The 26,373-nt window shown below is 41.5% G+C and overlaps 1 protein-coding gene across 4 annotated transcripts in view; it reads left to right on the forward strand.

The window, feature by feature from the left end:
• Positions 1–25,380, forward strand: part of Cdh17 (cadherin 17) — an 87,446-nt gene extending 62,066 nt beyond the window's left edge. For 3 of the 4 annotated variants that reach the window (XM_087660142.1, NM_053977.2, XM_087660144.1), the window contains 8 exon segments: positions 1,482–1,558; positions 3,304–3,495; positions 7,785–8,029; positions 11,338–11,468; positions 14,567–14,806; positions 21,741–21,857; positions 21,984–22,097; positions 24,471–25,380. In XM_087660142.1, the coding sequence (XP_087516268.1) occupies positions 1,482–1,558; positions 3,304–3,495; positions 7,785–8,029; positions 11,338–11,468; positions 14,567–14,806; positions 21,741–21,857; positions 21,984–22,097; positions 24,471–24,559 (1,205 nt within the window). In that variant the 3' untranslated portion in view covers positions 24,560–25,380. 4 annotated transcript variants of the gene reach the window in all.
• Positions 25,381–26,373: the final 993 nt, after the last annotated feature.

Here is a 26,373-nt window from a genome sequence, read left to right on the forward strand (position 1 = left end):
AGCCTAACAGTGCAGACACCATCAGTTCAACTGTTACAGTCACCAGGCACAGTCTCACGACTACTGTAATTACAGGACAGGAAAAATTCTAGCCTTATCCTTACTTCCAGGCTGAAAATGATCTGTGTCTGAAAGAAGTAGAGAAATGTGTCTTTGGAGAGAGAGTTCTGCCAATTCTGGCCAGCCTCAAATTGCCCGCTAGACAACAACAGGAGACCTTTTCCCTTAATCCCTGTATACTGTCAGAGTGGGTCCTGTTTAACCTCTCCTCTCCCTGAAGCAGAGGAATCTTTAAGAAGCTCCCGGGAACTTCCCATTCTCAAACGCATCTCCACATCCACAGACAAATGTACTGTTATCTCTGGGGTACTCAGAGTCCTAGGAGGTAACTGGCTCATGAAATAATTCTGTAATTGTTTTCTGAGGAACACAGTTTACATAGGTGTGGATAGGAAAGGACCAGTGGTTCATATGTATTTCTTACTTTTTTCCCTTTCCCTTGGATGCTGGGAGAACTTGAGTTAAGCAGGTTCCAGTATAAACTGCCTGTCAGTCAGGTAGCTAGTGAATTGACGCACAATGAAGGTCTGATGCTGTTTATCACTATGTTAAGAGGTCCAATGAGATAAATTTATATCACGCTGTCCATGGAGAGGTGGCAGACTCTCACGCTGACTCTCACCCGTGCCTTCAGTATCTAATCACTTGCCTTGCGAAGGTACCAGATGAAGCATTAGGGACATACAAATAAACCGACCAAGTGTCTGTCCTTAAGGGAGTACCCTATTTGTCAAGAAAGATGGATACACAAGTTAACAATCCAAAGGGATGTACTGTCTACTGTCATTGTGATGGTCTTCCTAGATACTGTCCCATAGTAGACTTGCAGGCCAAGCTCACCTTGCATCTAGGATCCACCGACTGGTTCCAATTAGTCCTCAAATTGTCAAACCACCCTCAAAGCCTGGGCCATTTCTGTGAGCTACCTCTTAGCCTCGCTTGGAGGTGAATCATGCCAGTTTATCCCGAGAGAAAGCAGGTGACCTTGAACCTCCTCACCATACTGGCTGGAATTGATGCTGGACAGATGCACTCAGAGAGGGGAAGGCAGTCTGTAGGATGCTCAGCAGAATTGTACACAGTGACAGTTTTGCTTTGGGTATCAGAGATTATATAATATTCACCTCTCAGGTAAGGGAGCTACTTCAGAGAAAAGCAACCATCCTGGTTGTTGAAAAGCTTTCCCAAGGATAGGGCAGTGTGGTGCTCAGGAGAGCATCTCTAGGGCTAGTCTGGCTCCCATCTCCTCTCGTTGACCTGCTTGTGGGTGAAGTGGGGGGCAGAGCAGCCTCCATTCACATGAACCGTGGAATTGTGGCAGCAGTTGTCATGCATGTCTCTCGCCAATACTTTCCTTACCAAGTCCTGCTGCCAGTGCATGATTTCCAATGAGAATTCTGTGACATGACTTTGGTTTCCAGATTTCAAGACTCTCTGTTCTCTTCAAGTCAACGTTATTGATATCAACGATCAGATTCCCATCTTTGAAAGATCAGACGTGAGTAGATGTCACTATTTGTTTTATTTTTGTTTGGATCATATTAATGAGCCTTTCATTTAAATAAAAATGCAGACAATGTGCCAGGTAGCCTGGTTGATGCATCAATAAAAACCAGCTGCCATCTTCACATACGTCCTTAGGGGCACTAAGGTCTACAGACAGTATTTGAGGGGTGTCTATTTATAAACTCTTGTCAGCAGCTCATTTATTCTAAATGCTGCTTAAAAGCTACAACCACAATCTTTTTCTGACGGAAATTAAATGGCTGCTTGTGGCTTGTTGTAGATTTTGCATACAATGAACAATAGATAGAGCTACTAGATCTATGCCAAGTGTTTGGGATTAGACATATTGGCGACTTCAACTCATTTTGTGTTTAACCAGGTAAGAGGAAAGGAAAGAGGAAAAATATCTCTGGCTTAAGCCTAAGAGAAATGTGCTCCCTATATCCACAAGAATTAGCATTGAATGTAGAGTAACACACGTCAGGGCAGGAAGGACATCAGGGCAAATGGTTGTGGTCACAATGGGGTGTGATCATTGTACCCCTGAAAGGAATGTCTCAATTTATTTAGCTCTGGGGAGAGAGAGAAGCCAACTTGACTAGATTGTTATGTTAGAAGTCAGTTTTGAGGAAGCCCAGAGCCTCCTGATGATGTCCATAAATCAAAACAGAGACAAGGCTATAACAAAGAAGGGAATTAATTTACAGTAGAGCTCAGAACCCTAACAAGTGTGATGGAACGTATCTTGTCTAACAGCCACTGAGGTGAAGCGAGCATGAAATAAAGAATTCATTTTATTCCCAGCTTCTATCCTCTGGGGTATTTTTCACTCCCTAGTGTTGTGTGTTCCCTGCCTTTCAGCAGGCAGTGGTCAAGTAGACTGAGCAGAAGAATTCTCAGTGGGGAGTAAAAGCTTGGAGATGCAAACCTGGCTAGGCTAGCTTTTTCCGTGGCCAGCATCTTCTCTTGGACCCTGGCTGTTACCATTTTTAAGATCATGATGTGGGAAAGAGTGGATCTTGGGGCTTCAGGGGAGTCAGAATACTTTATGGGAGTGTGAGGAACACAGGCTTTGGGGGTTTGGTTTTGATCATACTAGCTGTGTTAGCCTGGGTCAGGTTGACTATGTTGGCTCCTCTGTCAAGTGTCACTGGTAAGTTTGTGGCCCTATAGTGTATTTTGCCACTCATCTTTCATAAGCACTGTATAGCAGCCATTTAGAGACTCTACACACATTGTCCCCTAGTGACCACAGGTTGCATTCTCCTATTAGACGAGTGAGCCCACGTTTAAAGAAATGAGATAACTGCACTATTCAACTAACAAACGGCAAGTTTAGGGTCGGTAGCCAACTCTGACTTCAATATTTTGGGCTCCTAATGTCTATCCCTTGGTTGATTCAGGAATTAGAAGTATCTGTCACACCATAGGCACTTACATATTACAGCTATTGATATCGTTATTATTCAAATAATCATAGTTATTAAGCCTGTGGATGTTGGAGGGGAAGTCTATTTTAGAATCCTTCTAGAATGTCTAAGTTGTTATGTTCCTTGGTGTGGATTTCAGTTCATAAGAACAAATAATGTTAAAGTCAACTGTCATGTGTTCGTTCAGAGGAAAACCATGCTGGGTATTAAAGCCAACTGTGATTTCTGGGATCTCTGAGTTGTTTGCCCTTTGGCCAGTAAACTCAATGACATGGACCTTCGGTTACCTTTCTTGTTTCTTCCTCAGTATGGAAGCAAGACTCTTTCTGAAGACACAGCCATCGGATCCACCATCTTAATCATCCAAGCTACTGATGATGATGAGCCCTTTACAGGGAGCTCTAAAATTCTGTACAAGATTGTACAGGGAGACACTGAGGGAAGGCTGGAAGTTGTCACAGATCCCATGACCAATACAGGATACGTCAAGATCAGAAAGGTAGGTAGCCCACTTAATGATTATTAATAAATAAATAAAGCAGATTATTCTACCCATGATTATGTCATGACCAATAGGCAGAGGTGACACTTGCACATGAACACAGAAGTCATCTGATGTGGATTCTAGGAACCAAACTAAGATCTCCTCAAATATTTATCTGCTAAGCCTCCTCTCTGTCTCCAGAGATGAGACTGTAGACAGATGTTCCTTATGTAATTAACATGGCCATGAACAGAGCTAATTAGGAAGGTGATCAGGAAATTTTAAGACAGGAGAAAGATGTGAAATGAAGGAAGGTGACAGACTTTTGTCCTGATTTTAGTTAACTTATGAGTCTGAGTGAGGGGCCAGTGCTTTTCACCACAAAGAAATTTTAAGAACTGCAACCCCGTCCTTTACCATGTTGCTAAGTCCAGTTGGCTTTTCTCTGCTTCTTATAAAGACTAGAGTGTTTTGGAGATAAAGTATTAACTCACAGTCCCCATGTCTTTCTCCAGGGTCTCTCCAACTTTCCCTCAGCCTATTCCTGTTTCTCATCCTGTACCCGAGTTTCAATTTTTCTCTTTTGTAACTGCATAATTTGTGTTAGAGCTCATCATGGGTTTACCAGATGACTCATTTGGAACCAACACCATGCAATAGGTATTGAGTTAAAGCACTTTCCATGGGGAGAGCTCAAAGCCTTCCAGGTAAACAAGGAGAGGTGCAACAGAGAATCTGTTGGGATGTTGCTTGTTGGTTGGGATTTTAAAAAAAAAAGGCTTTAGAAATGTTTTGAACTAGAGTAATGGAAAGATGAGAGTAAAGGCTAAAAGTGAAGGCCAAGCAGAATAGTTGCACAGAAAATGAAAACAAGTGAAGGAGAGAAAAATAACGCTCGTCTGGAACCAGCCACAGACAGGATCGCATTGTCTATTTGAATGATATGTTGCCCTTAGTCTCCTGTTTGGACAGTTGGCCTCAACCTGGTGGTGCTATTTTGTAAGGTTTTGGATCCTCTGGGAGGTGAAGCTTTGTCTAAGAAACTATGGCGAGAGTTTAGAAGTTTTATGGGCCAGCCTTACTTCCTACGCATTTATTTGCTTTCTGACAGCAGACACGTGACCAGCCAGGCCTTCCTTGCTGAGATGGGTTGAGTCTCTTCATAAGTTGTAAGCAAAAGTAACTCTTAAGCTGCCTCTTGTCAGGTATTTGGTCACAACAAGAAAAGAGTGTGCACTGCCATTTGTACCCCATCTGGCAAGGGTGCCTACTGGGTTCGGCAGAGTTCAGGGTATAATACCCATAGCCGTCTGTGGAAGTCTGACATTTGGAGAGCATACGATCACAGCTTCCCCCTTCTATTCCTGGCTCTCCACATGGAGAGAGAAGAAGGAAAGGGTGGAGGAAGGGGTGTTTTCAGAATTGGGATGGATAGTCTGCCAAGCATGGTGGTGTGAGTCTTTGCTGCAGGACCAGGTCATCTCTCTCCTCCCTCCACACTAGGGACTCAGAGAAGATAGGGGATGTCTGTCCCAGTAAACAACTGCATGTCACTCCTTTCTTTGTGGTATCTTCTCATGTAGCATCGACAGCTAACCTGACCATGTGCAGTGATTGTGTCCTTTAGGGAGATGATGGCAGCGGAGAGCCACAGCTCTCCTTCCACATAAGCCATACATTAGGTACCATTAAAGTGGAGCCAGGCCACTCGCCAAATGCTCGCGATCCTTGTTTTGTGTGTTGCTGTATTTACTGTGTCTAGAATTTTGCTCGACACATGGCAGATGAGGATATTGAGTATTGCTTGACTGAATGATTAATTGAAATTTGTTTCATGTCCAGTTACTAGTAATCACAGAAGCAATTGTAGAACCCGAAGTTAGAGACCTGAAGTCTCAGCTCTCTGTTCCTCAGGCATTGTGACAATAGAACTTGAGTGTCACAATTTGGCAGGCTGACCACTGGAAGGTAATCTCAGAACACAGCTGGCATCCTGGAACCCTGAAGGTCACAGCTGTACCAGAGGCTTATCCTCCTATTGACAATGATCAAGAGAGATTCTGTATTTTACGTCAAACTAAGTGCCTAACAGTCTCTCCTCCCATAGCGCCAACCAAGCATATCTCAGCAAGAGCATTTTGGTAATGGACATAACACAGTGCTAAGGGATGGGGTAGCTGGAGACTTCCTCTGGAGCTTGGACCTCAGATTAGGCTCTTTGAAGTGCAACAACCATTCCTCAGGGATGGATTTTAGCCCATTGGATGTAGAAAAAGATGTGATATATATGTATCACAAATTACGACTATATATAGTCATACATACATACATACAATTGTATTACAATTTTCTTTCTATCTAAACTCTCAAGGATCAAGTCTTCATCTCTGTACCCCCTAACTGATAAACTATGGGTACTGTGAGTCAGGCAGGAATGAGAAGTGAGGTGACTAGACAGTCCTTCCTCTCACAGAGCTGATGGCCAGCAATTGGACAGAATAAGAACAACACAGCCAAAGCCCTGGCTGGAGTTTCATGCAGTTGCAGAGGAGGTTAGCCCATCTATCTACGCTATGTGATGGGATGAGGAGACCAGTATTGCTCAGCTCCTGGGGGAAACGAATGTTCAGATGTAAGTAGGGCAGGCTGAGTCAATGCCACCTACGTCTGTCTTGTACTTCATGAATGGATGTCACCATTACAGTGTACTGATGAGAGAATGATACAAGAGAAGGCCCAGAGGTCTTGAGTCTCTGAGAACAATACACCTACATAAAGCCATGAGTGCTGCTTCCTCAACACATAGTGTCTGTCTTAGGGTTTTATTGCTGTAAAGAGACAACATGACCCAGGAAACTCTTATGAAGAAAAATGTTTAATTGGACCTGGCCTACATTTTCAGGGCTTTAGTTCATAATTGTCATGGTAGGAAGCCTTCCAGTGTCCAGGCAGACATGGTGCTGGATGGAACTGAGAGTTCTACATCTTGATTCAAAGCAACAGAGGAGATTGGGTGTTACATTGGACACAGCTTGAACATATAGAAGACCTCAAAGCTTGCCACACAGTGACACATGGCCTTCAGCAAGGCAGCACCTGCTCCAACAAGGTCACACCTCCAATAGTGCCACTCCCTATGGGCCAAGCATTCAAACAGATGAGTCTACGGAGGCCACGCCTATTCAAACCTCCACAACATCCTTTTGGGCTTTGCATTGGTTCTTTCTAGTTTTTGGTGTTTTAGGTCCTTTTGAGAAGCTGATGACGAAACAAAACAAAATGAGAGCAATAAAAAACTACCTGACTACTTGACTGGGGCTGGCAAGGTGGCTCAGTGGACGAAGACACATACTCCATAAGCCTGACCACCTGAGTTTTACCTACATGGTGAAAGGAGAGAGCTAACCCCACAGCTTACCCTTCTCATCTTGGTACACGTACTATGGGATGCATGTACCAACATGCATATGCGTACAAATAAATAATGGAAATTTAAAGGTCCATGTGCCCCCATCTTAAAATAATACACACACACACACACACACACACACACACACACACACACACACACACACACTGTTTAGATTTTAGTTTATAGGAGTTCAGAGTCCTATGGGATCCTTGAGTCTTGAGATGGTGGCCTACACTGCAGGAGCCATCACTTCTTGGCCTCTCTTTTCTTATAGAACAGTGGACTCCTGCTTAGAGGGAGATATGAGGTCCCATAGGGCCAGTTGCTCATAGGATAGTTAAATCTTTCAGTGCTAGGGCATGTAGTTAAGTGTATGCTTGAAAACTTACAGAATTCGGAACGAACCATTTTCTGAATCCACTCTTTCCATTTTAGGGAGCCTGGTTGTTAAAGTCTCCCTCACACAGAGCCAGAAACAATGTCCTGTTCTTACTCCTGGTCCTATCTATCCAGGTGGAACAGAAACATCCTCCTGCCGGCATGGCCTCTGTTCACCTCTCCCAGGGTCTTGCATTTTGGGTCTTTGGTTCTGAAATCACTGTTCCATACCCTGTGAACATCTCTGTAGTAGAAATATTTTCTTAGGTGTCTTTGTCTGAGGACAATCAAGACTTTGCAGAGAAGATATGTAGGATGCTCCATGGTTAAATCTGGGGAGGCCCGTGTTAGAGTCTCTTTCTGGACAAGCCAATGTACACGAAGTAGAGTTCTGTTCTGGTTTCCTTGAGAAGATGATTTCAGTTAAGATTGTATGACTTTTAAAAGAAATAAATCCTTTAAGGGAGCTATTCACTCCAAGATTAATTTCCCCTTGTTTTCTCTCCCTCCACAGCCTCTTGATTTTGAAACCGAACCAGTTACTAGCATTGTGTTCAAAGCAGAGAACCCTGAGCCGCTGGTGAATGGCATAGAGTACAATGCTAGTTCTTTTGCCTCCTTCGAGCTGACCGTGACGGATGTGAATGAAGTGCCTGTATTTCCCCAGCAAATATTCCAAGCCAACGTTAGCGAGGATACTGCTATAGGCACTAAAGTGGGCACTGTGACTGCCAGGGATCCGGAAGGCCTGACTGTGAGGTACAAGGCAGCAGGGCTGGGAAGACCTATTGGCATGCTTGCCAGCAGGAGGGCTGGCGAGGCAGAGAAGCAGCATGCACTGGCTTCAGGACTGGGACAATGGAACAGACATCAGAAGCAGGGACTCTGGCCTTGGTTCAGTGGGTCAGACATATGGCTTCAGGGGCCATTCTGTCTTCTTGCTGGAGGCCTCAGTTAAGATCTGGCAGAGGTAGAAGGTGGGAGCGCCACTCCCTGAGATTGGGTAACCCATGGCCAGGCCCTAGTTCTGAACTGTTGGGGCTCTAGAGAAGCTTCTTGGGAAAAATAGACTAGAGTCATAGAGCGATAAAAACCCAGAAGTAGAGAAAGCCACCTTAGAGGTAAAGGGAATGTCTTAGATGTAGAGAGTCTGGGCTCTTCCTCTCCCTGGAGAGCAAGATTCTTCCCCCTCATTCTGAGGGTGTTAGCGCTCAAGGCGAGTTGCTAATGTTTCTGTCTTAGTCGTTCTCAATACTTTCTTTTTGGTGCAAATGCCCCCACGCATATTTGCTTCAGTCATGATTAATTAATTCACTGAATACACATGTACACATTTGTATACTACCTATATGGTTTTAAAGATCACATGGTACATCAGTATAGATAGGACTTGAACTCAGAGCATTTTTGCTTGTCTTACACAATATTGTCCTGGACATAAACAAATACTTCTACATGATGTAGCTGATACATGTAGTTCCAAGTCTTTAAGTTTCTCTGTATATTTGAGTGAACTTTTGCCTCCTACCGAGCTGTCCTGCAGACACCTAGGGTCATATGGGCTTTACTGATTTTCTTGCATAATGTATATTACTAGTTCTCTTACTATAACAAAAAGTGGGGAGCTGGGTAACTTTACAAAGAAAAGCAATTTATTCAGCTCATAGCTCTGGACATCTACCTACCGGCTTAGCACCAGTACAGCCTGGGTCTTTTGAAGGCCTTGTGTGATTATTAACACAACAGCAACACAAGCACAGGGAAAAGATCACATTGCAGACAGGAAGCTGTAGCCACTGCATTCATACAACTCCTGCAAGGGAGTTTCCCTAAGTTACAAAGACAGCCCACTTGACCCTACCTCTCAACAGTCCTGTATCCAGCAAATTTACCATCTGAGAAGGGAGGCTTCTAACATAAGAACATTTTTTGTGGGGGAGAGAGAAGGCTCAAATCATGTCCATATCGTACTGAGGTGTAACAGTGGTGAGGATTATCTTGCATTATTCAGTGTAGAAACAACGATATACACCCAGGTCACAAGTCATGATGGAATTCAGATTATCCAAATCCCACAGCCCATTATTATCTAACAGATACCTCTGTATTTTCCCAGGGGAATGCTGTAAAAATTGCTGGTTGTAATTAAAAGATAAAATAAATCAATAAAATTACCAGCCGGAGGTATGTGCATGTTAGTATAGAGAAAACAAAAGGATTTAAGGAAATTCCTCTGGTGGCTCAAAAGCTGGTATAGAACCAGAGTTGCCATCAGGAGATGAGGTGGTCAAGGGAGACTGAGAAGCGACATCCTGTAAAGTGTGTTTGCAGAAGGCAAATGAATGAGGAGTAATCAAGGCAGCCCTGAGGTGCATGACGTGATAAGAGCTAACTTTACTGACTCCGACATTGTGGACAGAGAAATTTAACTCTCCAGCTGGGTAAACTTGGAGAGCCCATCAATATTCAGTAGATCCAAATCCAACCCAGCTTCAAATATTACAGAGCCCATGGATGACCACAGATCCAGAAGCCAGGCATTTCTGACTATTCCCAATGGGGTCCAAGGCATTGCCACCTCTGTTGTGAAACCCTCCTTTCCTATCATTCCATATCCCATCTGAGTCGACCATGCACTGTAGGCAATGTGAGCCTTTAAAATGAAGTAAACCAACTGTCCAACTCCTTGTCCAACCCTCCCTTGGGATTCTCACTTCTGTCAGGGTAGAATCCCAAGTAGCTAGGAGCTCTGGTTGATTATTCACACACAAACATGAATACAGTGCTTGACATATACAGCATGCTAAAAATATAATGGGAAAACCAATTTAACTATATATAATTATAATCATTCCTATTCCTGGACACATAGGCCAACAGAATTTTCAAAACTTATAGGCAATGTTTTGAAGTCCCGCACACATAACAATTCCTTAACTCCTATCCATGTCACCTGTTATCAAGGTGACATTTCCAGGACTGACTGAATGGCTTGCAGCTATAGACATCTTTACAGCCATATGTGAGGCTTTACAGAAAAGCTAGACTCACTGGCTTTCCTCAGACAACACTTGTTCCTTTCAGATTAATCTTTTCAACATCCACCAATGAGTTCTGTTGAAGCCACAGTTTTAGCCAGGTTACCCTTCCACTCAACACAGCTCAATGGCTGTCTCTTGTATGATTTGGCTCTCCCAGGCTCAGTGGAGGCTCATTTACTGCTGCCAGTTAATATCTATGCACTGTACACACACCAGGATGCTCTTGGATTCTCTATCTGGCTTGTGTATCTTTGTGGTATCCTTCTTGTCTGTGTCAGCATTTTCAGAAAGACTTTTCTATGTCCAAGTAATCTCTCTGTGATCCTAAGCATATATACTATACTTACCACACTTGAATGGTTTATCTATGTATCTAAAGGCCTCATTCTTCAATTCTTGCCTTGGCCCTGTGTGCTGAAGTTGATGTTCCTTTAGTAAAGGATTTCCGGGCCACCAGCTGCCCATGTCACCAACCTTAGCTGCTCAGTTTTCCTTAGCAGGGTGGTGTACTGAAAGGTTTCAGAAGACATATACTTCGGTTTAGAATCTTGATTGTCAGGGAAGTATAACTTTTCTCCTGGAGCTGGTCACTCTGCCATAAATAATAAATCCAGCACAGAACCATGCTGTAAAGCAGTGGTTCTCAACCCTCCTAATGCTGCAACCCTTCAATTTAGTTCCTCACGTTGTGTGACCCTCAACCATAAAATTATTTTCATTGCTACCCCACAACTGTAATTTTGCTACTTTTATGAATCATAATGTAAATATGAGTTTTTAGATGGTCTTAGGCGACCCTGTGAAAGGGTTGTTTGATCCTCAAAGGGGTTGCAACCCACAGCTTGAGAACCACTGCTGTGAGGACAGCTCTTCTTCCAAAGAGAGAGATGTAAATGGGATGTTGATTCTGTGATTCTGCTCCGTAGCTCACCCAAATGATGATGCTATGTCGGAGTCTAGAAGCACAGACTATCTTCCATTTTCATGCAAAGTAACAGGTTTTCTTCTGCTCTCCCCCTCATGAAGTTATTCACTGAAAGACAATAAGAGAGGTTGGCTTAAAATCGACTCCGTCACCGGCGACATATTTAGCACTGCTCCGCTGGACAGGGAAACAGAAAGTGTGTATCGAGTACAAGTGGTGGCCACTGAAGTAGGTGAGCAAAACAAATCACGACCAGATTACAGATCATCGGGATGGGGTGGCATCAATAAAAATGAGTGGGAGAGCAAGAGAAGGTTAAAAATTGTTGCTGAGTATGACCGTAAAGCCATGGTGAAACAGGTACAAAAGGGACGGGGAGGGAAGAAGAGAGGGAGTGTTTGTGTATGTGTGAGTGAGTATGAGAATGTGTGTGTGAGAGTGTATGTATGTGACTGTGTGAGTATGTGAGTATGAGTATGTAAGTGTGTGAGTGAATGTTTGTGGGTGAGAGAGTGTGAGTGTGTGAGTGTGTGTATGTGCGTGTGAGTGAGTGTGTAAGTGAATGTGTGTGAGTGAATGTGTGTGAGAGTGTGAGTGTATTGTACTAGTATGTGTGTGAGTGTGTTTGTGACTGTGTGAGTGTGTTTGTGAGTGTGCATGAGTGTGTGAGTGTGAGTGAGTGTGTATGTGAGTGTGAGTATGTGGGTAAGTGAATGTGTGTGTGAGTGTGTGTGAGTGAATGTGTGTGAGAGTGTGAGTGTATGTGTACGAGTATGTGTACGAGTGTGTTTGTGAGTGTGTGAGTGTGTGAGTGTGTGAATGTGTGAGTGCGTGTTTTCAATTCCTCGTGGATGTGTTAGAGAACACTTGTGCCAATCTGTGCTTCTAGGCAGTTTCCCTGAGACTGGCAGGGTATCAAGGATGCTGTCTGCTCTGGTTTTCTGTGGGGACTGGAGCCTCTTCTTGGAACATTATAGAGTCCCTAGCTAACCTCCCTCACTACCTCCTCAAAGGGGATTGAGGGCTTCTACAAAACTGGAAGCCAGTGACCCTCAGAGCCTTAAATTACAGCCTCTTGGCGCTTATGATTTTTTGGAACACAAAACATTTTATGCAAGACTGTCCACCTGGGCGTCCATCCTTGGGGATTCTGATTCAGCAGGTGTCAGGGGACCTGGGTATCTGCTGGTTTGATGAAGCAAGATAAACTTTGCAAGGAAGGCAATTGTACAGATATGCCAAGATGTTGGGACCATCCTTGCATAAGCCTTGCAACCTATTTAATTCAGTTGTGATACAAGTTGCCCGCTGGCTCTGAACATGGAGTTCCAGGAAAATTTTAAGATTAAAATAAAGAATAAACTCACAGGAAGAGTGTGGTATCCAGGGATAAGGTTGCTAATTAAAATGTTGAGTGTCTTTAAATGGAATTTTCCATCTTGTAGTAGGAATTCTGTGGATCTTGAGCTGATCAAGGACTCTAATTAGCTAGTGATGTATCTGCTTGGTTTATAACAAAAAGATGAGAGCAGAACTAATGACTATCAGACAGTTTTAGACCAAAAAATAATAAACTTTTAAAATACAAAGCCCCAAATTAGAGGCAGACACGGGGAACAGAGAAAGGAATCATAAAAATGTATGGGGGAAAAATTTAAAGAAAACCCAAATGACTATTGCTACGTTCAACTACAGCAAGACTATTCATTATTGGATGGGATCTACGAATAGACAAGACTTTGCTGAAACAACTCAGTCTCTGCCACTTGCCACATTCTGCCATCAGGATGTACGTTTAACTGGTGATTTAAAAGCTTCCAGGAAGTCCAAGGGAGGTCTCTGTCTAAACCTTGATGCCGTGCCTTCGCCTTGATCGCACAACAATTAACATTTCACTTTGCACACGTTTCTAAGTGCTTTTCATGTTTTAGAAGTCTCATGGGTTGTGACCATGAGCCAAAATCTATTCCATTTGGCACCAAAAGAATAATAATGTTAATAGACCAAACAACTTCAAGGACATCAGTGGTCTTGTCTTTGGTTTAAGAACAGTCAGAGACATAGAAGTTTCTGTGAAGAAAAGCAAGAAAACAAGGCTTCCTGGAATCAAAGCAGGAACCATAAAACAGTTTACAGGAACACAAGCAGCGTCTTCGTGAGGTCAGGCAGGGACAGTCAGGGTCGATTGTACCACACTGGATGCCTGTGTAGTTCTGCTATTGACCATATTTTGTGCACAAAGAAACCAAGGCATTGAGAAATTGATTTGCCCAAGAGCACACAGCTACCATTGGTCACAATGAGGAGGACAGACTTGGTCTTCATCACTACAGCGGGCGGGACATCAGTGCCACCATTTGCTGTTTTCTCTCCGTGTGTGAATGAGATCTCCACTAAGATCTTCACGTAGCCATGTGTTTCTCAGCTGAGGAAATGAAGCTTAGAACACTGAGTTAGGATGCGAAAGGCAGTGGGAAGTGATCAGGGATGTGGCTGGTAGGGACCACTCCACTGTGCACTATGTGTGAACATAACTAGGTCACACAGCTTTTGAGCGTCACTCTTCTCTGTAACGTTCAGAGTTGTTTTGAACACACACACACACACACACACACACACACACACACACCACTTGATTAGTATTATCGCTGAACATTTAAAACATTTTTATTGCATTTATTTGTGTGTGTGTGTGTATGTGTGTGTATGTGTGTATGTGTGTGTATGTGTGTATGTATGTGTGTATGTGTGTGTGTATGTGTGTGTATGTGTGTGTGTATGTGTGTGTATGTGTGTGTATGTGTGTGTGTATATGTGTGTGTGTATGTGTGTATGTGTGTGTGTATGTGTGTGTGTATGTGTGTGTATGTGTGTGTATATGTGTGTGTATGTGTGTGTATGTGTGTGTGTATATGTGTGTGTATGTGTGTATGTATGTGTGTATGTGTGTGTATGTGTGTATGTATGTGTGTGTATATGTGTGTGTATGTGTGTGTATGTATGTGTGTGTGTGTGTGTGTGTGTGTGTGTCCATCAAAGAATAATTTATGGGAATCAGTTCTGCTTCCTCCATGTGGCTTCTAGGGATGGAACCCATGTCACCAAGTTTGGCATCAAGTGTCTTTTACCCACCAAGTCATTTTGTTGGTTCCATTTAAACATTTTAAGCAATACTAAAATTAAGTGTGTAATTCTAAAATCTTCTTTCTACTACTTTAATAGACCCAACTACTTAAATATTGATTTTTATTTTTAAGGAAAGAGAAAATGACTTCTTATGAAGGATGACAATGATGCCTGGAATTATATTCTAACCCTTCAATTTCTTAGGTGGGTCCTCTCTGAGTTCTACAGCATATTTCCACCTGGTCCTCATGGATGTGAATGACAACCCCCCTCGCCTAGCTAAGGACTACACAGGCTTGTTCTTCTGCCATCCCCTAAGTGCCCCTGGGAGCCTCATCTTCGAAGCCACTGATGATGACCAGCAGTCAGTTCGGAGGCCCAAGTTTACGTTTGCCCTTGGCAGAGAAAGCTTACAAAGTGACTGGGAAGTGTCCAAAATCAATGGTGAGTTATCAAGTGTACAACGAGAAAAATCAATGGTAGATAAAGGAATTGTGTGTGTGTGTGTGTGTGTGTGTGTGTGTGTGTGTGTGTGTGTGTGTGTGCGCGCGCGCCTTGGTAGGCTTTATAACTCACCATAGAATTTTCTTCTTGTCACAAGAAAGCAGGCCATGCTCTGGAAGCACACAAGGAAAGTCTTCAAAGCCTAGGCTTTACAGAAAGGGAAGCTTGACACCACTGCATCCTGGTTGATGTACATGGATAGATGAACAATTTGAACATCAGTTGTAAATTTCCAGTGGAGCTAAGAAGTGCATTTTATAATATTTTTTATTGAATAACATATAGTGAACTTATGTTACATTTCATCAGTGTATACATACAACTTTATAAGAATTCACACATATATACACACAGAGATACACACAGATACTCATATACACATATACACACTCATACACACATACACACACGCATACACACACATAAGATCAGCACAATCAAGTGACTTTTTTTGCCACTCTCAAGCTTTTTCTTACCCTATTTTTATTGCCCCTGCCCACCTCACTAAGCTCACCCTGTTTTTTCTCAGCCAATAGCCCATCTTTCTGTTGCTATAGATTTGTTTTCACAACTTCATGGACTTCCAAGTTCTTCCTCCCAGCATGGTTATTTGGGTGTCCGTTCTTGCTGTGTGGACCAGAGCTTCATTTTTATATTGTGTATAGGTATCACAGTGCCTCCCTTCCTCTCAGTCACTGTTGGTCACTGGGCACATGTATGGACTAGTGTGGTAGGAGCATGATTCCTCATGTTTCGTAGTTAAACATCAAGGAGTGGAGTGACTGCATCAATGGTAGCTTAATGCTTAGCTAGTTCAGAAAAGGGCAAAGGATTTCCCAGTTTGTTCTTAGCACTTTGTGTTTCCACCAGCAAACCAGACCTCAGCAGCACAGCACTCTCCCCAGTGGATTTGCTCAGCTCAGTTACCTTTAGCCTTTCATGGTGCACATCAGTGTCCTGCTAGATTTTATTGCTATTTCCCTGCTGACTAATGCATTAAGCCTCTCTTCTTCTCATCTTCTTAAATCGTGACTTGTCATCCATACATCAGTGATCTGATCAAATATTGTTCCCAGATTGGGGATCTTCAGCTTCCACTGTTGATCTCTCTCTCTCTCTCTCTCTCTCTCTCTCTCTCTCTCTCTCTCCCTCCCTCCCTCCCTCCCTCCCTCCCGTCCTCTTTCTCTCTCTCCCTCTCCCTCCCTCCCTTACTCTCTCTTTCTCTCTCTCCCTCTCCCATCCCCCTCCCCTCCCCCTCCCCTCCCTCTCCCCTCCCCCTCCCTCTCTCCCTCTCCTTTCCCCTTCCCCCCACTCCGTTTCCCTCTCCCTCTCCCCGTCTCTTCCTTCACTCCACCCCCCGTGTGTGTTGTGCTTTATCAGGAAATTGTATTTTTATAGCAATGTCTTCTCTTCACTAAAGACTTATTTTCTATTATATACGTGTGCCTTATGAAAGTGCACAGTGTGCAGGTAAGAGGGCATCAGGCCCGTTGGAACTGGAATTACAGTGGTTCTGCTGCCAACATGGTGTGTTAGGAACGGACTCTGGTCCTCTGCAGGATCAATAAGCACTTTTAACTGTTGCGTCACCTCTCCAGCTCCTCTTGCAGTATCGTTAAACAGCAAATAAAAAATGCTAAACTCAGAATTACTGATCTTTTATGTAATCTGTGTTTTTTAAATGTGCCTTCTCTTTTCTGAAGGGAGATTTCTTAAAAAATTAAGAAAAGAAAAAAGGAAAGAAAATTTGCTGAACACAAGGTCACTAAAACAAGATCCACTTCGTGTTAATGTTTGCATAGGGTAAATGGCCGCAATCAAGGTGCTTTATATTACTATGTCTACCTAATTGTTCTAACACCATACATTCCTTGCATGGATTATCTTTAAAGTTTCAGAAAAATTCAAATGAGAAAAATTTATCTTACAACACTATATTGCTTTTAATTCCTATAGCTAAATAATAAGACTGTAAATCAGGTGGTATAACTTTTCCTGTGTTTTTTTTTTCAAAGCTGTTTCATCTGTTCTAGGCCCTTTACATTTCAGAATAAATGTTAGTATGCCACTTGACTATTGACACAAAAAGAAATCTGTTGAGGTTGGGATTAGATACTGCAAGACTGTATGAGCGCTTGGGGTGCAGTGGGAGTTTCAATTCATGAAAACTGTCTCCACTTACTGAGGTCTTTAATTTCTTTATCTTAACTTTCATTGTGTAGTTCTTACAGTAGTGCTTTGCTCTTTTAAATAGTGTTTTAAGATTTGTATTTCTATACATCACTAGGATATAGAAATACAACTGGTGAGTTTTGGATATTATTCTCATATGACAACACATTGGCATTGTTTACTAATTTTTATTTTATTTCGATTCCATTAATATCCTGTGTAGGTTAATTGTGTTGCTTATTGCTAACAGTTTAACTTCTTCCTTTCCAAACTTGCCTTATTACTGGCCCAAATTTTCAGTAAGAATAAGTAAGGAGGACACAGGTTCTTGCCTTGTTCTCCTGGAAAGTTGCTATCTTTTGTTTGTAAGCATATTTCAATGGTGATCCATATTTGATACTTGGCTTTCTATCCACAATTTCCTGAGAATGATTTTGCTTTCTGATTGAGTTGGAGGTTTTGTTAGTGGTTGGTGGATTATAGTGGCTTTTATCTTGGAACAACTGTATTCCTGGGATGAGGTCTATTTGGTGATGAAATAGTTTATGTAATTTTGAATTTAATTTGGTAAAATTAAGACTTTTGTGATTATATCAACAAATCTATATGAACTGGCCTGTAATTTTTTCTTACAATGTTTTTTAAAAGCCTGTTTTTAATATCACCAACTGCTAATCTGATAGAGTAAGTTAGGAGATGTTCTACCTATGCAATTATCTGGAAGCTGGTGTGTGAAATTGGGACTATTTCTTCCTTAAAGTTCAGGAGAGAATTTATTTAATGATGAATACATTTGAGAACAGAAGGTTTCTTTATTTTTCTTTTTTTTCTTTTTTTTTCCCGGAGCTGGGGACCGAACCCAGGGCCTTGCGCTTCCTAGGCAAGCGCTCTACCACTGAGCTAAATCCCCAACCTCTCTTTTTATTTTTTGGTTCAAAATTTAACTGTGTATTTCATTTCTTTTTTATATAAGTCTATTTGATTACACATTTCTTTTTGGTTGATCTTGCTACTCTACTCTGTAGCTTTCAAATATTTTTCTGCTTCGTTTTGCTTTTCTAACCCATGGCATACAGATACTGTGTGTAGTGCCTTCTACTTATGTATGCTAGCCTGTAGGCATTAAGAGTTCAGGTAAGGGGTTGGGGATTTAGCTCAGTGGTAGAGCGCTTGCCTAGCAAGCGCAAGGCCCTGGGTTCGGTCCCCAGCTCTGAAAAAAAAAAAAGAAAAAGAAAAAGAAAAAAAAAAAAGAGTTCAGGTAAATCAATACTAGATTGATTTCTTCATGTTCTATGACTTAAATATGTGGTATATCCAACAATAGGATCTCACTTTCTAGTTCTGGATAGTAACCAAGAGCATCCTAAATAGCCAGTAATGTTTGGTGGTCTATAGGGCATCACTGATAAATGACTCCAACAGAGGTTGTTTATTCATGGCACCACATTTTTAATTGTTAACTTATAATATCCAGTAGGAGAATTATTACCATGTTATGGGTTATATCCATTTAAAGTCTTTATTTGTGTGTATGTATATGTAACAAGTTTTTAACAATAGTAGGTTTTTAAACAACTTTCAGAACAATTCAGCCAACAAACTAATACCAGATGCACAAATACCAACACAAAAACAGCATGAAAAACACCCACCTACTTTCAAAAATACAAATTTCATAATTTGTATTTCCCTAATAAAAGTGACATAGAAGGATATTCAGGCAGAAAATTAGAAATAAGGACTATAACTGTGTTAAAACAACCCAAAGACAAAGAGACGAATGAAATAAGGAAGCCTATCTAAGACAAGAGCTTAGAGAAAGAGATGTTCATCTAGATTCAAGAAGATTATAGAATGCCAAACAGGTTGGATCAAAAGGAGGTACTTTACAACATATTATAGTTAAAACATATATAACACAGAATAAATAAAAGATATCGAAGGTTGCATGAGAGAAAGGTTAAGTCATCTAAAAACTAGGCACACATGCATTTTAAGTCCTAAAAGACTGCAACTCTCCACCCATACTGTGGTGCCCAATAAAACTGCCTATTGAAATGGCAGGAGAAATGGCACTTTCCATAATAAAATAGATTAAAGGAATTTATGCTATCCAACCAGCTCTACAGAGGATAGTAGTAGGAATACTTCAATATGGAGAGCAGGGTAAACACACCCAAGATATCCCAAGGGACAAATAAGCAAAACCTAGACAAGTAATCAAGACATCTGAGAAAATCAGCACACCACAGAATCAACACGATGACAATAATTAACACATAATCTTCAATAATCATCATGAATTTTGATCATCTCAATCCTTCAATAAAAAGACACAGAATAACAAGTTGGATTAGAAAATGGGATCCGCCTTTTCAATGCTTCTAAGCAACAAGCCTCTTTTTCAACAGTAATAGACACAATCTCAGGCTAGAAAAGCTGAAAAGATACTCCAAGTAGATGAAACTCAGAAACAAGCAGGTCAAGCTATTCTAATATCTGACAGAGTAACTTCAACCCAAACTAGTCAGAAGAGATTGGGAAGTATATTCCATACCCATTAAAGGAACACAATCCACCAAGAAGATATTACAATTCTAAATATGCAACAAACACAGGGTTACCCAATTTTATAAAACAAATTATTACTAGATCTAAAACCACAAATTGATCCCAACACAGTGATAGTAGATAGATCCAATACCACTCATTTCAATAGACAGGTCATACAGAAAAGCTGTCATCATAAACCAAATGAACCCAAAAGGGAATGTTCCATCCAAACACTAAAGAATGTACATTCTTCCCAGCATTCCACAGAACTTTCTACAAAATTAACTATACATTGGGACACAAAGTAAGTCTCAGCACACAAAGGGAAATTGAGATCACATCCTGTGTTCTATCTGACCACAGTGGTATAAAGCTGGATAGCAATAGAAACTAGAAAAAGTACACAGAAACTGAACATGTTACTAAATGCTAGTTGGGACAAGAAAAGAAATCAAGAAAAAAGTTAAGTTTCTGTAATTAAATGAAAAGGAAAATACAATATAGCAAAATTTATGGGGCACAATGAAAAAACAAAGTAATCAATGTAGTTGAAGTCTTTGGAAAAGAAAAAAAAAAACCAACACCCTCCCACCTCCCCCCCAAACAGACAAGAAGATCAGCTCAAGAAAGGACTCAGCAGTCAAGAGCACTGGCTGTTCTTCTGGAGCATCTGGGTTCTGTTCCTAGCACCTACATGGCAGCTTACAACATTCTGTAACTCCAACATCAGGGGATCCAATTACTCACTCTGACTGCTGTGTTTACTGCATGAATATGGGGCATAGACATAAATGTAGGAAAAGCAATCATACAAATAAAAAGTGAAAAAGGACAGGCAAGAATAAATAAAGGCAGGGCTGACATCAACGAAAGAAATGAGAAGCTAACAAGACTGAACTTTCACCAACTCAGCCAAAAAAAAGAAGAGATCTGAATTAATAAAATTAGGAATGCAAAGGAAGCATTAAAACAGACACGGGAAATTCAGAGACCCACAAAGACATACTTGGAAAAAAATCTCTTCCAATAGACTGGAATCTATAAGAAATTTCTAGGCATGAGTCCTACAAGAGCTAAATGACGATAAAAGAAACAAGCTGGCCCCTAACATCACAGGAGACAGAGGCAGTAAAGAAAATCTTCCAACAACAACAACAAGAGTGCCAGGGCCAGGAAGACTTAAACTTCTACAATACTTTTGCAGAAACAACAGCAATACTCAAGTTATTCCATATTTTTTTTTCTGAGACAGGATCTCTCTGTATAGCCTTGGCTGTCCTGGAACTCATTCTGTAGCTCAGGCTGGCCTTTAACACAGAGATTTGCTTCCCAATGTCTCCTGAATGCTGGGATTGAAGGTGTGCACAACCACTGCCCAGCTCCCATAAACATTTTAAAAATTGGAAATGTTCCATTTTCTATGAAGCCAATATTATTACCCTGATGGAAAAAAAATAAAAAGATACCCTCCCCCAAAAGGTCTGATGAACATGGACACAAAATATTCTCAATAAAATACTTGGAAACCAAAGTCAAGAACACACCAAAGGCACTATCCACCACATCTGTTTCATTCCAGAGATATGTGGAATGATTAAACGTACGTAAATCAGTAAGCATCATATAAGTAAAGTCAAGGACAGAAACCTATAATCATCTCATCAGATACAAAGAAAGCAATTGACACAATCTAGCATCTCTTCATGATAAAAGTATTGGAGAATCTAAGAACACAGGGGACATAGCTCAGTATAACAAAGGCAATATTCAGCAAGCCCACAGCCAACATCATGCTAAATGGAGAAAAACTTGAAGCATTCTCACTAAAATCAGGAACAAAACAAGACTGTCCCACCCTCTCTGACTCCTGTTCAGTTTAGTACTTGTAACGTTAGATAAAGCAATAAGACAAAAGGAGGAGACGCAGGTGACACAAAAAGACAAGGAAAGAGTTAAAGAGTGTTTTAACCCATTTTTCTTGGTAAGAGCCATGGAAAAATATAAGTTAAATTACTGAAATTATCACCCATTATCAGACTATTTTCCAGGCTACCTAATTATCCACAATGCAAAAATGAGCTTGATTCCTGCTGAGAGAGCATTCTGAAGTTGTATTATCATGTGACTCATTTTCTCCCTGTTCTGACAGGCACACATGCTAGACTCTCCACCAAGCACACACGCTTTGAGGAACAAGTTTATGACATCCCAATCCTCATCAATGATGGGGGGCAGCCACCCATGGAAGGCATTGTCTCCTTATCAGGTAGGTACTTTGTAAAGGCAACGTAGGATATCTGCTACCTAAGTTTAAGAAATGCTTGCCTTTAAAGTGGGATTCTGCAACTCTTCGCTTAAAGACTTAACCTACTGTCACTGTTCTGTCTTTTAGTTACTTTCTGCCAGTGTGTGGACGGAAGTTGTTTCCGGCCAGCAGGCAACCAGGTTGGGATACCCACCGTGGGCATGGCAGTTGGTATACTTCTGACCACATTTCTGGTCATTGGTGAGTGTGACTTCTCAGAGCCAAGGGTTTCTGTCCCCAGACTTAGATGTGAGCTCATCATGCCCTCTTTGGCGATACTATGGGGGGTTTCTTGCCTTAGGTGCCAACCAAGAATACAAGATGCCAGTCAATCACATCAAAGCACCCTGGTTGAGAGATACTTAGTCAGAATCACCCATCTTCCTGTCATTGTCTTGCTTGGAGCTCCATGCTGACATTTATACCAGAAGGCTCTTTGTTTAACCAGCCCTTCTTTATTGTAACAAATACTTAAGACAATCAACAATTTTTTAAAGTTTCTATTTGGCTCATGGCTTCAGAGTTATCAGAGGTCCACAATTGACTGGCTTGTTGCTTTGGGGTCCACAGGAAGATGGTACTTTATTGAGGAAAGCTGCTCACCTCCCTGTTGGGAACAAATGAGAGAGGGAGGGGAAAAGGCTAGGGTCCTACTGTTCCCTTTCGGGGTACAAACTTCAAGATGTCTAGGGGAAGTCATCTGCTGATAATGCTGATGGAAACTTTTAAAGGCCATTCAAGATTGAAACCATATCAAGCTTTACACACGAACTACTGCACTTTGAGCCTAGATACTAAGTTTTTTTTTTAAGCTGTTGTGTCAGACATTGAGTTTGTCAGAATTGGTATACAATGGGCAAGGCCTGCATGACCCTTTACTCAGGAGAGGTCACAGGCTCCTCTGCCCCTGTTGGAATAAGGAGGGATGGGCTGTGAAACGAAAATTCTGTGACAACTGAATTCTGAGATGTTGTTGGATTTCACTTTGAGTCATTTTTATAACTTTGGACTCTGCTTCTTTACAATCTGGAGTAATTTCACAGCACCATGGCTTTGATTCTCTCCCTACCTGGAGAGCAGTCCTCTCTTGTAGCTGTTCCCCCAACCCCAAATGGTCAGTGCCTAAGATAGCTATGCTGTCCTCATAGTGGTTAATTAGAAAGATATTTTAATATTCATGTGAACATGACTGAATGGCTTAACATAGTTTCACTTTCCTTCTTTCTTTAAAATCATCTTGACTATTATTTTTATACCTAGATGTTTGTTCTCATATCTCAAGTTGTCATACTGAGCTCTATCACAGGGCTCTGAGAAGACTCACTTTTCCTTACACTCTTCAATGCAAACTCCTCATAACATGGGTGACATAGGACAGCTATGACAAGGTGGCTGCTATTCACTCTGTCATGCATGGAGACCAGCTGGCCTCCTTGAGAACGCCTTCTGCTGCACACATTTCATACTAACAGAGATGAGCATCCCTTCTTTTGAGAAGGATTGCTTTGTAGTCTAGATTGGCCTTGAACTCAGGCAAGCTTTCTGTCTCGGCCTCAGAGTTAGATTTTGAGATTTCTTTTTTACTAAATCCTTCTGCTTTTATTCCTTTTATTGTTTTTCCTACCTGCCTTGAGAAGATTGAGTTTATACATCAAATTGAAACTTTTTCTCACAGTCTCATTCCCATGATCCTACTCTAAGTTAAAAAATGGGCAGTTTTGAGGATATATAGATATAGAATTAACTGGGGTTTTTTTTGTTTGTTTGTTCACTTGTTTCATACCCTTATTCTTTTCAAATGGGGGCATGTGAATTACTGCAGAATTGTCAGCAAGTGTCTGCCTGTCCAGTCTTCTCTGCCATGGGGCCTTCTGTAAGCGTATTGATGAGCAATTTCCTTAAAGTAACTCCACATTTTTCCTAGTGGGCTCTGACAGTTCAGTTTAGTGCTAAAAAGCACAGCGTAATCCTGTAATGGCTTCAGACAGGTAAGAGAAACCAGACTGTGTAGGCAGTCCACTGAAGGTCCCTCGGGATAGACTGGCACTGCAGGGAAGGTCCCCAAGCTGTGCATCTGATGACTGCTTTACCACTAAACTGCATGCTAAGACCTTACTTTGAAGTTAAAATTGTTTTAAAGTCAATTTTAAGTCATAAATAATCCATATCTGGTAGTTACAATGAAAGTAGATTCTAGGTAGGTTATCAGGTCTGAATAGCTCCATCGTTCTGATTAAAACTAGAATCAATATTTGGGTACATATATGGTTCAGACAGATGTATTTCCACATTCTTTTCCCTCAGAGAAGTTACAGCATTGCCCTCTATTCCCTAGTAGAAATGCCTCCAGCTTCCGTGTTGGTTATAACTTGGGGCTTCCTACATTCTCATGCAAGTGACCTCTTTACTTATATAAAGGCCAAGACCCAGAGCTCTATACTCACTAGAACAGCAAAGCATTGTTTAGTCACACAGATGGAGATTCCTACTCCCACACTTACCAAGATTCTATTAGTGACTGTATTAGGACATCTACAGGCTGTGCTTGTTTGACCCTGAGTTTTCTCTTTTCAGGTATAATTTTAGCGGTTGTATTCATCCGTATGAGGAAAGATAAAGTTGAAGATCCACAGTCCCCTGAGAATAAGCCTCTGAGAAGCTGAATTTGAACAGAAATGTTCAAGGTTGTACACCAAGCACTGTATCAATGCCTCAGCTGTTTAATTTCATCCAAAATGTGAACTATAATTGGTAGAGATTATGCATCATGTGCTATATCTGGTCCCCAGCTGTTTAATCTCATAATTTCATCCAAAATGTGAACTATAATTTCTTTGATGGCATGCCCTTCTTGTCCTGCAACACTTAACGCTACTTAGATATTTTATCTCTGTAGACATTAGAGTTACTCTCCATTCCCCCATAACATTTTGCTCCTTTACAAAAGCCTACATAACATGAACTTTCCCTTCTGGGAAAGAAGATGAACTAGGTATAAACCCTGTGTGCTGTTGTTTCAGAGACAAGTCTGTTTTCTCTCAACTGACTTTTCTAGGCTCCACTTATCCCTTTCTGTTTCCACCTGCGCCCTCTGATCTCAGCATTACATTAAATTTAAAATGTGTCACACAAAAGAACAAAGTGAAGTCCTTGGGGGGGTGTTGCTAAGTGGACAGCCTTATTCTTTAGCACAAACAACAGCTTCTCTGTGTTGTCATCTTTAATAGAGGTCCTCCAGCTTGGCTATGGTGTAGACCCTGGGGAGGTATCAAATACAACTGCTGTGTTTCAAGAAAGACCTACTTCATGAGGCACAGGAACTGACGAGCTGTCTGGGTTTACTCACTACTCCGTGCTTACATACATGCTGTACATGTTTTATTTGTATATTGAAGTTTTGTTATATATTTATCATGTGGAGGAAAGACGAAAGCATGTACGTGGTGAAGAAATCCAAAATAAATGTTGGTTTCAGTTGTTTTTACTTCTCTGATCTCTCTTTTATTACATTTGTGTGCTCATGTGCATGTGTGAGTGTTGTGCGCATTTGTGTGTGTGTGTGTGTGTGTGTGTGTGTGTGTGTGTGTGTGTGTGTGTGTAGGGAGACAGGTATGTCCAGATAGTAATGGTTATTGGTTGTTTTTCAAAATCATCTGACGTATGGAGTTAGTGCAAGAGGAGGGGTCTACAGACTTTTAAATCATTACTCACCTTGGCTTTTAGACACAGGGAACCTGACAGGTACTATCCACACTTCCCACACATGTACCTGGGACTCAGGGAAGGCAGCAGCACTGTGGCTAGGAAAACTGTCACTCCACTTAAGAGATTCTTCAGTCAATAGTAGCCTGGGTCGTGCTGCCACCTCCAAACCTGTGAACCCCACAATGAAGCTGAAGAGGTTCTGGTTCTCTCCTACTTCGTCTATTTCCTAGTAGGTCAGAGCCAAGCAATCCAGTGGTTGTGTCTACCTTCTTTAGAAGAGGCTCTCAAACATGACCCTCTGTGTATGTACTTGGAGAAATGGCTATTTAATGTCCTTGACAATGTTTTAAAAGGATAGTTTTATAATACCTTTACTTTCTGTTGTATTGATTTATCCATGTTTCAGTTTTCTCACCTAGCATGGTGTAGCTCCATTTAGCATTTCTAAATGACTTGCTGAGGACCTGCTATGTGTTAGTCATTTGTAAGCTATCAGGACTCTTAAGGCCAGGAGGACAGCTTTGTGAGGTGATTTCAGGGGCTAGGGATTTAATAGTGATGGCTAAAATGCAATTGTAGTTCAGATTTCATGTAATGTCTGCCCTGAAAAGTCACTGCTTTCTTTGGAGAGAAACTAAAGGCCCCTTTGCTCATCCTAGGAGAGCCAGCTAAGAGGATAGTGGGGCATAGAAGTTATAGGAAAGCAGGTTCCTGCAGTCAGGGCTTATCTGACACAGGAGAACATTTTCATATTTGTCATTGCAACATCTGG

Source organism: Rattus norvegicus, chromosome 5, assembly GCF_021556685.1.
Source record: "Rattus norvegicus strain SHRSP/BbbUtx chromosome 5, alternate assembly SHRSP_T2T, whole genome shotgun sequence".
NCBI lineage: Eukaryota > Metazoa > Chordata > Mammalia > Rodentia > Muridae > Rattus > Rattus norvegicus.